General features: G+C 52.7%; 1 protein-coding gene across 1 annotated transcript in view; it reads left to right on the top strand.

The window, feature by feature from the left end:
• Nucleotides 1–10046, top strand: part of HADH (hydroxyacyl-CoA dehydrogenase) — a 33259-nt gene extending 23213 nt beyond the window's left edge. Inside the window, exons 6-8 of the mRNA XM_023636763.2 lie at nucleotides 2351–2423; nucleotides 8106–8222; nucleotides 9202–10046. Coding sequence (XP_023492531.2) covers nucleotides 2351–2423; nucleotides 8106–8222; nucleotides 9202–9320 — 309 coding nt within the window. The 3' untranslated portion in view covers nucleotides 9321–10046. The remainder of the gene's footprint in view (nucleotides 1–2350; nucleotides 2424–8105; nucleotides 8223–9201) is intronic.
• Nucleotides 10047–12599: the final 2553 nt, after the last annotated feature.

Here is a 12599-nt window from a genome sequence, read left to right as displayed (position 1 = left end):
GAGGGAACAGCAGTGTGGCGCAGGCCAGAAGCTGGGCATGAGCGTGCAAGGGCGGGCATGGGCCAGGGGTGGTCTTGGATCCATGGAGTGATGAGCTGTGCTCGCGTCGAGTGGCCCCAGCAGGCACAGGGCTGGGAGCTCTGGTCCTGGAAGCCGCCCTTGCCACGCCAGAGCAAAACCATCTTTCTCTCAGCAGCACCTTTGGGCTTCCTGAATCTTTCTGGATCAGGAATTCAGGCCCTTGCTACATGAGGCAGCCGCGTGAGACTGGGCTTTGTGCACAGTGGGGCAACAGGCACACGGCGTGGGCAGGTGTCTCCTGGTGGCCACTCAGCTGTGCCGTGCTGCAGGCATGCTGCGCCACGGGCACCAGGAGCGAGGGCAGCTGTGGCTCCAGGGGGACCTTGCTCAAACAGCTGTGGCTAGATTTGGCCTGTGGAACTGTAGGTTCCCCACACTCGATAGAGGAGAAGGGAAGGGCATTAATGTGCCTGGATGGTGTCTTTCTGCATAGTGAGGCTTCACGGGAGAGCGTGGCGTGAGAAGGTGAAGGCCATGGGCTCTGGGGCCAGCCTGACTGGGTCAGGGCTGGCTCTGGCATTTATTAGCTGTGCGACCTGGGCAAGCTACTCAGCCTGTCTGTGCCGCAGTGTCCTCTGCCTCACAGAGAGGTAATAATAGTGGCTGTCTCACAGGATTATTATGAGGAACTAATGAATGAATATTTGTCAGGTACTTAGAACCATGCCTGGCACATAGTAAGTACAGTGTATAAGTATATTTAATAAATACACGAGTAATGATAAATGAGTATGAAAATGCCAAGTGTATGATTACATAAAATTAAATTCCTTCACTAAAGGACTGTGTCTCTTTGCCCTCTGCCGGTGTCGTGGGAGGATCAGCCCCTCTGGTCCTCAGCAGCACTGAATGTTACCAGGATGGAAAACCCTTTGCCGGTGATCTTACTGGCAAAATGCTGTTTTGTTCTAATGAACTTTCTTTGATTCCTAGTGAATTTAAATATTTTGTGTTTCAGCACTTTTTCCTCGTTGAGCTCATGAGCTCTTTATGTAGACCATATTAAGTATCTCTATGAAAAGTCTGTTTATAATAATTGGAGCAAATGTTTTTCCCCAGGCTGCTGTCTGATCTCCAGCCTTGTAAGTGGTGTATTGCAGGCAGTTGGGTACCCTCTCCTGAGTTCCTACAATAACTTTTTTGAAGTTGAAAAGTGTTCTTGCCCTCGTCATAAAATCAGCGTCATTTCATTCATACAATCTTGGTTAAACTGGTGGAGCCCTTTTGTGCCTCTCTGTGTTCCTATGGAGAGGGGAGTGGGGTGGCTTCAGCTTGTCCGAATAAAGGAGGTGCAGGTCCCTTGGCTTCATTCCCCGTCCACACAGCACAGTCAGGTCAGCTGTCGGAGGATGCAGGAGGCTTCTGTCGTTCCGATGTCCAGGGCTTGCCTAGCTGTGCTAGAAACGAAACACCAGGCCTGGGGCCAGGTGAGGATTTCTGCCCGAGGAAGGTCACCGCCTGTGTTAAACGTGGGGTGCAGTGCACCTGATGGACATCAGCGCCACATAAGTAGCACCAGACAGTTACCAGCCTGGCCTGCCCCACAAGCCCCCGGAAGAGATGAGCAGAGATCCCACTCTGGCCTCCAGGAGAGATGGTGAAGTGTTGCCACGAGGAGGAAATGATGAAAGGGCTGTGCGGTCCAGGGCAAGGGTCTCAGGTGGTGTACTGCCGGGGGGCCGCTCAGTAGTCCTGCACGAGCCCCAACCCCACCGTTCGGCCCGTGCGCCAAGTGGGCAAATCCTGAGTGGCCCAGGCAGGGCTCCAGGGAGCCCGGGGGTGATGCTCCTCTGAGGATTGTTCCAGACGGAGTGTTACTTTCTCCAGGTTCCTTTTGGGGTGAGGGAGAGGAGAGGAGGGCAGGGGCCCCCCTGCACGTGGGGCTGTGTGCATAGCATATAGGTTTCCTGGTGTATCTTGCTTACTGTGGTTTCACGGATGAGGCTGAGTTTCAGAATGAAGTGTGGTCAGAGAGCGTGAGAGTGGGAGCCCAGGTTTGCTGTCCCCGAAGCCGTGCTCTTTCTAGTGACTCCGCCACCTGATCTGCCTTTATTTCAGAGTGCAGGGGGCGTCTGGGGTTCTGTGTGTTTTTAAGTACTGTGATTGTTGGATAAACTGTCATGTAATACAGCAGTAAGGCTATGCTGGCACCTTGAAATGTCCAGCTTGAGAACTGTGGGCAACATGATCCGGGTGAGAAGGGCGATCTGTGGCTTCACAAGGGATAAGTGCCGTGAAAATTCACTGTTATTTTTCTCTCCTTAACCAGGACACGCCTGGGTTCATTGTGAACCGCCTCCTTGTGCCATACCTCCTGGAAGCGGTCAGGCTGTATGAACGAGGTAGGCGTCCTGACCTGGCCGACCGGGAGCCTCGGGCCTCAGCCCTGGCCCTGTTCTCTGGAGTTGTCACGCAGGGTCTGTAGGAGGGGCTGGGCCATGCACAGTCGGGAGGAGCGTCCATGCTCTAGCCGAGTGACTCAGCTGTGCCCGGGGCCCCACTGCAGGCCCAGCCAGAGCAATTGCATGGTAGCCCAGGTTTCTATCCTGGACCTCTGCTTTTGGTTAAAAGGTTATTGCTTAAAATAATAATAATAACAAGGTAAAAATCACTAGGCTAGGGAACCTTTAAAGTTTGTTAAGGTTCCAAGATTGTGACTGTGTGACAGGTGATGGGAAGCAACTGTGGTGGGGACTGTTCTGACTCCCCCCTCGGTCCCTACTGAATGATGCAAGCATGCAGGTTTGTCAACCTTGAGAACGGTCTGCAGTGTTTTCCTCAGTGCTTGTTGATTGACAAACACTGATTGTCCCTGTTGTAGACTTGGTCCCGGATTACAGAAGGTTGTATACTTCCTGCCTCCTTCCCCACTGCATTTCTGGAAGGGTGGCCATCCTGTCTGCTTCCGAGGCACAGGTCCCAACAGGACTGGATGACAAGCGAGTGTAATTGTGTTCGGTTGCTTCATTCCCAAATGCTTGCTCCAGAGAATGTCATGTTTGAAACAAAACATTTACACCAGCTCTTCCGGAGATGAAAGCACATTTGCTTCCTCAAAATGTGCTTTAAATATTAAAACTTTTCTGTTTCATAGAAGCGTTTGCCTCACTTTTGCTCTGAGATCAAACGCAACACCTCTGCATTTATCCATCAACAAATACGCCCAATTACCCCTCACAGGGTGCGAAGCGTCCTGCCTGACCTTGGAAGGCGGGGTTTCCTTGCCTGTTCTGGAGCATGGGGAGCCCCTCTGAGTGGTGGTTTCCTCGCTGAAATGTCCTGTCCCTTTGCTGTACTTGCGCATGTCTGGCTGTAAGTTGAAGGCCAGGTTCTCGTCTGACCCCCAGCCAGGTGACCCTTTCTGGGCAGGTGACCCTCGCCGTCACCTGTGAGCTGAGGCTGGAAGGGGATCTGACCCCATGGGCAAGCACTCGGTTTGCCTTGGCGCTGCCCTCGACTCCTGTCACTGCCGTCCCTTGGCCTCTTAGCCCGCGGCCCTCATGGGGCCTGTGAGCCGGAGCACATGCTGCTGGAGGAGCCGGGTGCCCTGACTGGGCGGTGCTGTTTCCCAGCAAGCCCATCATGGCCTGGGCTCCCGTGTTGCACCCGGGCTTCTCACCACGTCCCCTCTGCCACCTCAAGGCTCTGCCCTCTTCCAGCCAACACAGAGTGGGGCTTCCGTGCCCGCCCGCCGCTTTCCGTTCACCTGCTCTTCTGCTCGGAGACCTGAAGCCATCTTGGATTACCCTCCCTTGCCTGCCACGTCTGCTCCTTTGTCGCTTCGTCTCTCCCTGTCGTCCCCGCTCCCCTGCCTGTGCCGGTCAGCTGCTTCAGCAAGGCTCCTCCTCAGGCAGCAGAAGACTTCACGTCCCCTCTGTCTCTTCCAAACCCACCGCCTCTGCTGTGCTCGCTGACAGGCGTCACGCCGTCCACGGGGGCCAGCAGGAGGTGCACGCCAGCCACCTCCACAGCCGGGGAACCCGGCCCGGCAGCAGAGTCGCACAGTGGCGACACCCTGAGTGTGCTTAGGCTGGCCTTGTCCGGACTCGTCTGGGGAGAAAGTCTCTGTACAGCGCTGTCTGGGTCAGCCTGGGCTGCTGTGACAAAATACTGTAGACTGGGTGGTGGGTACAACAGGCACTCATTTCTCACAGTTCTCGAGCTGGAAGTCCGAGGTCCGGGAGCCAGCACGGCCAGGTTCTGGTGGGGGCCCTCTTCCCATGCAGATGGGGAGCTTCTCGCTTTGTCCTCACACCACGGAGAGCAGACAGAGGGGACAAGCTCTCTCCCGACTCCTGCAGGGCACTAATCCCATCACGGGGGCTCCACCCTCATGACCTCATCTAATCCTGATCACCTCCCAGAGGCCCTGTCCTGATGCCATCACCCTGGGGAGTAGGGCTTCAGTGTATGAATCTGGGGGGACACACACACTCGGTTCACAACAGACATGACTGATACCCCTGGAGCATGAGTGCTTTGCATTCACAAGATGCTGCGATTGGGGTTGGCAGGACGCTGCTCCTCGTGGTGCGGGCTCGTCAGAAGGATGTGTGGGCGTCAGAGCTGACAGTCATCTCAGCTGGTGTCCACTTGGGCCTCCTGGGCAATGGTCCAGCTTCCAGGATGCCACAGGCCCCACCAGTGCTTCTTGCCAATTCCTCGTGGTGTCTGGGGGCGCTTCACGGCCCCTCACCACTGCTCTGCCACTGAGGCTCGTGGTCCCTCAGCTCCTGTCCTCACTCTTTCTGTTGCTCTCGTTTGTTCCCACTGTACTTGAGGCCTGATCGGTGGGGTTGGTCCCCTTCACCCCCGGGGTCAGCGGTCACTCTGCAGACCTTTGACCAGGCTGGTGCCCAGTTGCAGATGGCTGACGGGTCAGAGTCAGCTCTGGCAGGGTGGTAGGGCCACATGGTTAGCTCCCCTTGGCTGATGCCCGGGAGTGTCACGAGCCTGTCCCCCAGTCACTGTATGCCATCCTGCTCCAGACCTTCAGCGGCTTGTGCTAGCCCACCAAATGCACTGCCCTTGCCAGGGACCTTCCTTCTCCTCACCTCCGTCCCTCCCATCACCACCCATCTCACTCCTGCCTCGCTCACAGGCCCCACCTGAAGGTCCTCGTGCTGCACGTGGATCTGCCTGTGTTGTAATCCTCCGTCTGTTCCAGCTCTCCCTGAGGCACGTGCCCCTCTCTCCTGTGCCGCCTGGCCGGTGTCCTCCCCCTGCTGCTGTCTCCTGTGGCACTGGTAGCCGCGTGCTCACGTTCATACCTGTTTTGTCGTAACCCTCCATCCACTCCAGCTCTCCCTGAGGCACGTGCCCCTCTCTCCCGTGCCGCCTGGCCGGTGTCCTCCCCCTGCTGCTGTCTCCTGTGGCACTGGTAGCCGCGTGCTCACGTTCATACCTGTTTTGTCGTAACCCTCCATCCACTCCAGCTCTCCCTGAGGCACGTGCCCCTCTCTCCCGTGCCGCCTGGCCGGTGTCCTCCCCCTGCTGCTGTCTCCTGTGGCACTGGTAGCCGCGTGCTCACGTTCATACCTGTTTTGTCGTAACCCTCCATCCACTCCAGCTCTCCCTGAGGCATGTGCCCCTCTCTCCCGTGCCTCCTGGCCGGTGTCCTCCCCCTGCTGCTGTCTCCTGTGGCGATGGTACTGGGCTCACCTTCATACCCAGGCGCTTGTAGGGACAGGTGCCAGTGGCTGTTGATAAAGCAGGGATGGTGGCTGTGCTGCCCACCGTGCCGGTCCTTGTTGCTGTGGCCCTGGTTTGTTGTTAACGCCAAGAACGGTGGGCGGCGGTGCCGACGAGCCACCAGAAGCCACGTGTTGGAGCAGGTCCCTGGCTGCCAGGCGCACAGATAGAGGCTCTGGGAGTTCAGCCAGCGGGCTGGTCTCTGTTGCTGGGGTTAGAGCCCTGACCTGGGCAGCCCCCGTGGCCCTCCTAGGTTGACGCACGATTGTGTGCGCGCACATCTCGGGGGAGGGCGTCGGGTTCTCAGTGGAGAGCTTGGCTGCAGAAGCTGAGGCACCATGGGTCTGGAACACGGCACCACATCCACTCCCACTGCGCTCGCCAATCAGTGTCTTTTATTTCTCTCTCTTTTCTTTTTGCCTCTTTTGCTCTGTATGACTCAGAACAGAAGTTCTAGAGCTGTGCTGCCTTTGTAAAACTGTTCAGATTGTTTTCTGATATGCTGTGTCTTCACATTGTGTTTTGAAATAGTCCAGTGAGTCTCTGAATCTGGAATTACAGTCTTGCCCCCAGGGCTCACTGTCTGTCCTTGAACACAGATGAGGTTAAAGGCTGCAGGTGAGTTGGAACCGTGTGCTGTGAGGGGTCCATCCCCTCCTGAGGGGAGATGGCCAGAGCAGAGTGACCAGGAGACGAGCTCAGGGAGGCTGCAGCCAGGGCTGCGGGAGGTGGGCATAAGCCAGACGGCTGCCGGTGTGCGTGTGGGGTCTGCTCTGTGAGAGGACGCTCGAGCAGAGGCCTGCAGTTGTCTGTGCACAGAGGGTGCCCGGCACTGCGTGCTGAGCCGGAGAGGCCAGCAGGGGTCTAACGCCGGAGAGGCTTCGGGGTCCTGGACTCCTCCCAGCAGAATCCACTTAACTGCCCCGTTCTTTCTCCTTCCCACCTTTGCACTGCTGTTCTCACCGCCTGGAATGCCTTTCCCCCCACTCTTCCCTTGGGATTCTCTCCAGGACATCCTGGCTGGTGGTTTTGGTGAAGACACAGCAGTGTGGGTAAAGCTCCCATCTTTGTGCACACAGAGCCGTGTGAATCTTCTTGAATCTACATGAGTCTCCAGCTTAGTTAGGATGAAACGTTTGGTTTTACATCGAAGTCCCCCCATTATGTCAGGAGTACCTGATGCTTGTTGTGTTTGTCCCAGTCCAGGGCTCCGGGGCCTGGCACGTGACAGGTGTGAAAAGCGGTTGGATGAATGAGTGGGGCCCCCTGATGCACTGGCGTCTGCGGTCGTCTTTGCACTCTGCTCTCTACGGCTGACACCCAGCCGTGGGCCTCAGGGTCCTCTGGTCGGTCAGTAAGTGCAGTACTGCCGATGTCACCCAGAAGAAACGTCTGTTGGTATTTCAGTCACCTTGACCTGCCTTGAAATCTTTAGGCATTACTTTAGGACTTCATATGCTTTTGAAAAAGGATGTCTGTAGACGTTTAAGTAGTCGCTGTTCCTTGTGCCTAAAATCTGAAATATTTTTATATTATATGAAATAAAATCTGAGTATTTTAAAGTTTTTTTTCTTAGCTTTAGTATACTTGACCATTTATTTAATGTTTAGGACAAAATCCTAGATAGCCACTTGTTACAGACTGTTTCCTTTCCCGATTTTGGAGAAAGGGGACACGTTTTTCTCTGTAAAGACCTCTTGTGGCCTAAGGACAGTACGTTAAGGATAAAATTCCAAGGAAGAAGCACACGGGCCCTTGTCTTCGTCTGCTCCACACTCTCAAATGCGCGGGCAGTTCCGTGTCAGGTCTGGGCTTGTCTTTAAATGTTATCTTGACTGAAGGGTTATGTGAATGCGATTCCACAGGAATACTCATTACTTGTAAGAAATGAGAAAGAAAGCTGGGCAAAAAAGTACACATACAATATGTACAAAAACATGAGTTATTTTATGTTTAGTTCTTTTTTGAAAAAAGTCCATTTATCAATCAAAAATATGCTCTGGCTCTAAGTGCTATTTTAGTAAATCATTGTGGAGTTGGAGCATCCCAGTGTGTTGGAAAGTACGAGTGTCTCCAGGCCGCGGGGCGTCTCTGGGAACACTGGCAGTGGCCTAGAACACACCTCTCAGAAGAGCTTGGCGGAATAGCTTCAAAAATCTGGTGACCTATTTGGCATGTACCTCAGAGACAAAATCTACCCACACCAGAAATCCTGACTCCAGATGTGTTTTGAATCTGCAAATATGTGGAACTCCAGTAATTCTGGGATAACCGCATGACGAGGAGAATTGTGGGCACGATGGTGGAGACTCAGTGCTGCCCTCTTCCTGTAGGTGACGCATCCAAGGAGGACATCGACACGGCTATGAAGTTGGGTGCCGGGTACCCCATGGGCCCATTTGAACTTCTCGATTACGTTGGGCTGGATACCACAAAGTTCATCTTGGACGGTAGGAGTTGGAATTCTCTGTTGTCTCTGTAATTGGGTTGAGGTAGTCTCTCAACTATGAATTATAAGCCTATTTTAAAAAGAAATTATAAGGGGTCTTGGTGGGCCTTCAGAGCCCTGCCCCGCCAGCATAAAGATTCAAGTTAGTAGAGGGCGGGAGAAGGAAAGACGTGACTGCCTGGTGTCTCCTCACATGGTCACTTTTTTTTTAACTTTTCATTTTGAAATAATTATAGCTTCGCAGGAAGTTTCAGATATAGCACAGACAGGTCCTGTGTGCCCCTCTGCCCACTTTCCCCAGTGGTCCCATCTCACATAACTGCAGTCCAACAACACCAGGAAGCTGACATCACTACCCCGTGTCCTTCTGCACGTGTGCCATCTCTGCAGCCTCCACTGCAGTCAAGATACCCAGCGTTTAAAAATGTGTCCATTTCACTATGGTGGCTCTGAGGACAGGGTAAAAATAATTACTGAAATTGGACTACTGAAGTTGAATGTAGCTCATACTACCAAATTTCACAAAAATAGTTATGTATTTGGGAGGAGCAAAGAGGGTTCTAATTGAAGCGTGAACTTTTGAATTTTATGAGGATGCAAAATCCCAATGGCAGCAAATTCAGATTTTTAGCTTGTATTCTGAAAGTTGTTTCACTGGGCCACCCAGGGGTCCAACCAGCAGGTTAATGGGTTCTGTTTGTGTCCTTGGGCCTCTGGCATCAGCGATTTCCAGGAACGGCCTGGACCAAGAGGAGGGCCATGGTGGAACCAGGATTCAAGCAGTGCAGCCAAGGGCAGAACACCTGCTCTGGGGCCCATGTGGCTGCGCCAGCTCAGCCTGCCTTCGGTCTCTGCTGGTGCTGGCCCGAGCAGCTCTCCCACCACAGAGTGGGGCCTTCTCCCCAGGCTCTGCCTCTAGACCGGCCCTGGGAATGCCAAACCCAGCCCTTCATCCTAAGCCCTTTCCCTTCTCTCAATAGGGTGGCATGAAATGGATGCAAAGAACCCCTTGTTCCAGCCCAGCTCGTCCCTGGATAAGCTGGTGGCGGAGAACAAGTTTGGCAAGAAGACTGGAGAAGGATATTACAAATACAAGTGATGCGCAGCTTCTCTGGCTCCCGGAGGAACCCCGGAGCGCCAGCAGCCCTCGGGCGCCCAGGAGCACCCTTGGGTCAGAGGTTCCCTCCCATGGCACAGTCTGTCCTGTGTGCATCTTGATTGTAATCTCTCTGAAGTAATTATTTACACTAGTTACAGTAACGGCAGATTTCTCCATTGAGAACTAATTCCCTTTTTTAGTCTGTTTGTTTCTGTGTATTTTCTAAAAAGCTTTACACCCTTGGTGCCTTGGAGCAAATATTTCTTCTGAACCTTGTCATTTTCGTGAATAATTGCCTGAATTCGTTCCCTTGTGAAGGGAAGCACTTCCTCCGAGGGCATGCTGTGTCCGTCCCTGCTCGCAGCAGTGTCGAGAGCCATCGCGTGTGTGTCTGAGGCGCTGCCATGAGCAGCTCTGGCCCGGGCCTGCGCCACCACTGGCTCCTGCTGCTTCAGGCCTGGCCCTGCCTGCCGGGGGTGACGTGAGATGTCGCGTCCTTCTCCAGCTCATCCTCAAGACGCTGCTGCCAGAGTGGGGGGACCATCTCCCGTGCCTGGTCTGCAGGAAGAGGTTTCATTCACACCCGAAATCTGAATGATGACTGTCTGTCTCTCTTTTTTCCGTGACAAATCATTGATGCAAGCTGCCTGTAAATCGACTCTAATGAAATGCAGTCTTTTAACCTATGAAAATTTGAATCGAAATAAACACATGTATAATTTAAAATCATAGTGTGCTTAAATGGTTATAAAAGTAAAGAGTGATCATTTAGGGAGGAATGTCCCGCATCTTCCCGGGCCGGGGTGGCGGTCACATGCAGCCCCCGGCAGCTGCCACTCCAGCCTTCTTACCAGGAGAGCGACCACAAGGGCACAGAAGACAGTGTTTAAGGAACATCTGTTTCTTCTTTGCCAAGAAAGAAAAGTAGTGCAACATAAGCTTCTTTTGATCACTGGCTTGAGAAAGTGTCTTCAAGATGGCAGTTTGAAGCTGGAAGAGCATCAGAAACCCTGAGGGCCAGTGGCCTCGTTGGCACCTTAAGTGCTGTGCCCACGGGCTCCAGAATTTTGTAGCAGAGCTGGGATTAGAGCCAGGTTTTGATGATAAAATTAAATACAAAACAGCAAATTTGAAGATCTCAAATCCAAACTTTCAAACAGGACTGTCCTCGAAATGGCCAACCCGTCTGGTGTCCTGGGTCACAGTTCTAATGGTTGAGAGTTTTTTCCACTCCATTTCATGACTGATAGAAGGGAGTTTATTAATTTTTTTTTACTGGAATCTTACCATAACATAATGGGAAAATAAATATGTACATATCTTTCTACCACAAATAGAGCCCGGTTTAGGAAACTTTCAGGTTATTCTTATGTTTCCTAACGAGAAAAGGAAGCACCTGTGACGCCAGCACCGTTTCCGTGACTGAAGGTTACCCTTGTGGTCTGCTGGCCGCCAGCTTGTGCTCAGGCTGGCGCTGACCTTTGACATGAGCCCTGGGCTTAGGGGCTTCACTTCCTCTCTCTCTGACGGGAGTGCCCGAAGGACGTGGGCCCTTGTCCTGGAAGTGGCAGGGCTCCTTCTTGGCCTCTGCACTGCAGGAAGGAGGGATCTCGGGGTTGGGACCGTCAGCCTGCCAGGACTCGGGGCTGGGGGCAGCCATCCTTGCTGGCTGAGGTTTTCACAGGCATGTTTAGCCTGCCTGAAAGGCCAAAGGCCTGGCCTCTCAACATTCTTGTGTCGTTTTCAAAAGTCTTCTCCGGGCATCATGTTGGGATCAGGAGGGAAGTCTGAACATCCTCTTCTTAAACACGGAGTTGAGAGTGGCTTCTCAGCGCCATCCCCAGGCCTCTGCTCCGCGGGTGAGCACAGCTGCTTCCACCGAGAGCTCCGTGGGGAGAAGGAAGCACCGGTCAGGTCCTCCGCTTCCAAAGAAGGACCAACTACTGCCGGTGGCCACCGCCTGGGCTGCAAAGGAAGCCTCAGCAGGAAGCCCCAGGGGCTTAGGCCGGCCTCCGGGGTCTGGCAGCCGCTGTTCAGGAGAGAGGGCGAGTCGGGCGGAGCAGCAGGGCCTGGCTTCACTGCTGCTGTCCACTCACCTCCCTGAACTCTCCTTCAGACAGCACCAGGGGTCTGGGTCAGATTTCAAAAGTAACTCCCCGTTTTTAGTCAAGAGGATGCTTTCCCCCTTCTCTCTTGCCTTCCCTCTTAGTGATGTTTATAGTCCTGTAATAGAAATGAAAATTGAGATTAAAAAGAAAGCCAGAGGGCCGGCCCCATGGCCAAGGGGTTGAGTTTGTGTGCTCCACTTCGGCAGCATGGGGTTTCACTGGTTCAGATCCTGGGCATGGACCTAGCACCGCTCATGAGGCCATGCTGAGGCGGCATCCCACATAGCAGAGCCAGAAGGACCTACAACTAAAATACACAGCTATGTACTGGGGGACTTTGGGGAGAAGAAGAAAGAAACAAAAAGAAGATTGGCAACAGATGTTAGCTCAGGTGCCAATCAAAAAAAAACCAAACATACAGGAGATTTCTCAAAAAATTAAAAATAAAAATACCATATGACCCAGCTATCCCACTACTGGGTATTTACCCAAAGAATGTGAAATCAACAATTCAAAGAGACTTATGCACCTCTATGTTCATTGCAGCATCATTCACAATAGCCAAGACGTGGAAGCAACCTAAGTGCCGGTCGACTAATGAATGGATAAAAAAGATGTGGTATATATACAATGGAATACTACTCAGCCATAAAAAAAGACAAAATCGTCCCATATGCAACAACATGGATGGACCATGAGGGTATTGTGTTAAGCAAAATAAACCAGAGAAAGATAAACATAACATTCACATGATTTCACTTGTGGGGAAGATAAACACATGGACAGAGAACAGATTAGTGGTTACCAGAGGGGAAGGGGGTTGGGGGTGGGCACACAGGGTGAAGGGACACATTTATATGGTGACTGACAGTATGCAACTGATATTTCACAATGTTATAAACTATTAGGACCTCAATAATAATAATAAAAAAAACCCATAGAGTTGATGAAATGGCTTGTTGAAAAAAAAATAACTGAGCCTCTGAGCATAGCCGGCACCTGGATTTCAGTTATGTTTAGAAGGTGGAGTTCTCTGGAGGGTAGTGTTAGTGCTTATGAAGATGTCTTTGTAAAATAAGAATGGTGGCCCTTCAGTGTCCGTAAGATTCCCTGTTAATAACAGTTTCTCAGGGAGAACAGTTGGCCGACTTCTCAGTTGTCAGGTCTGTTT

This window comes from Equus caballus, chromosome 2 (assembly GCF_041296265.1).
Source record: "Equus caballus isolate H_3958 breed thoroughbred chromosome 2, TB-T2T, whole genome shotgun sequence".
Taxonomy (NCBI): domain Eukaryota; kingdom Metazoa; phylum Chordata; class Mammalia; order Perissodactyla; family Equidae; genus Equus; species Equus caballus.
Note: the sequence above shows the minus strand (reverse complement) of the source record. Positions and strands in the feature narration are given on the sequence as shown.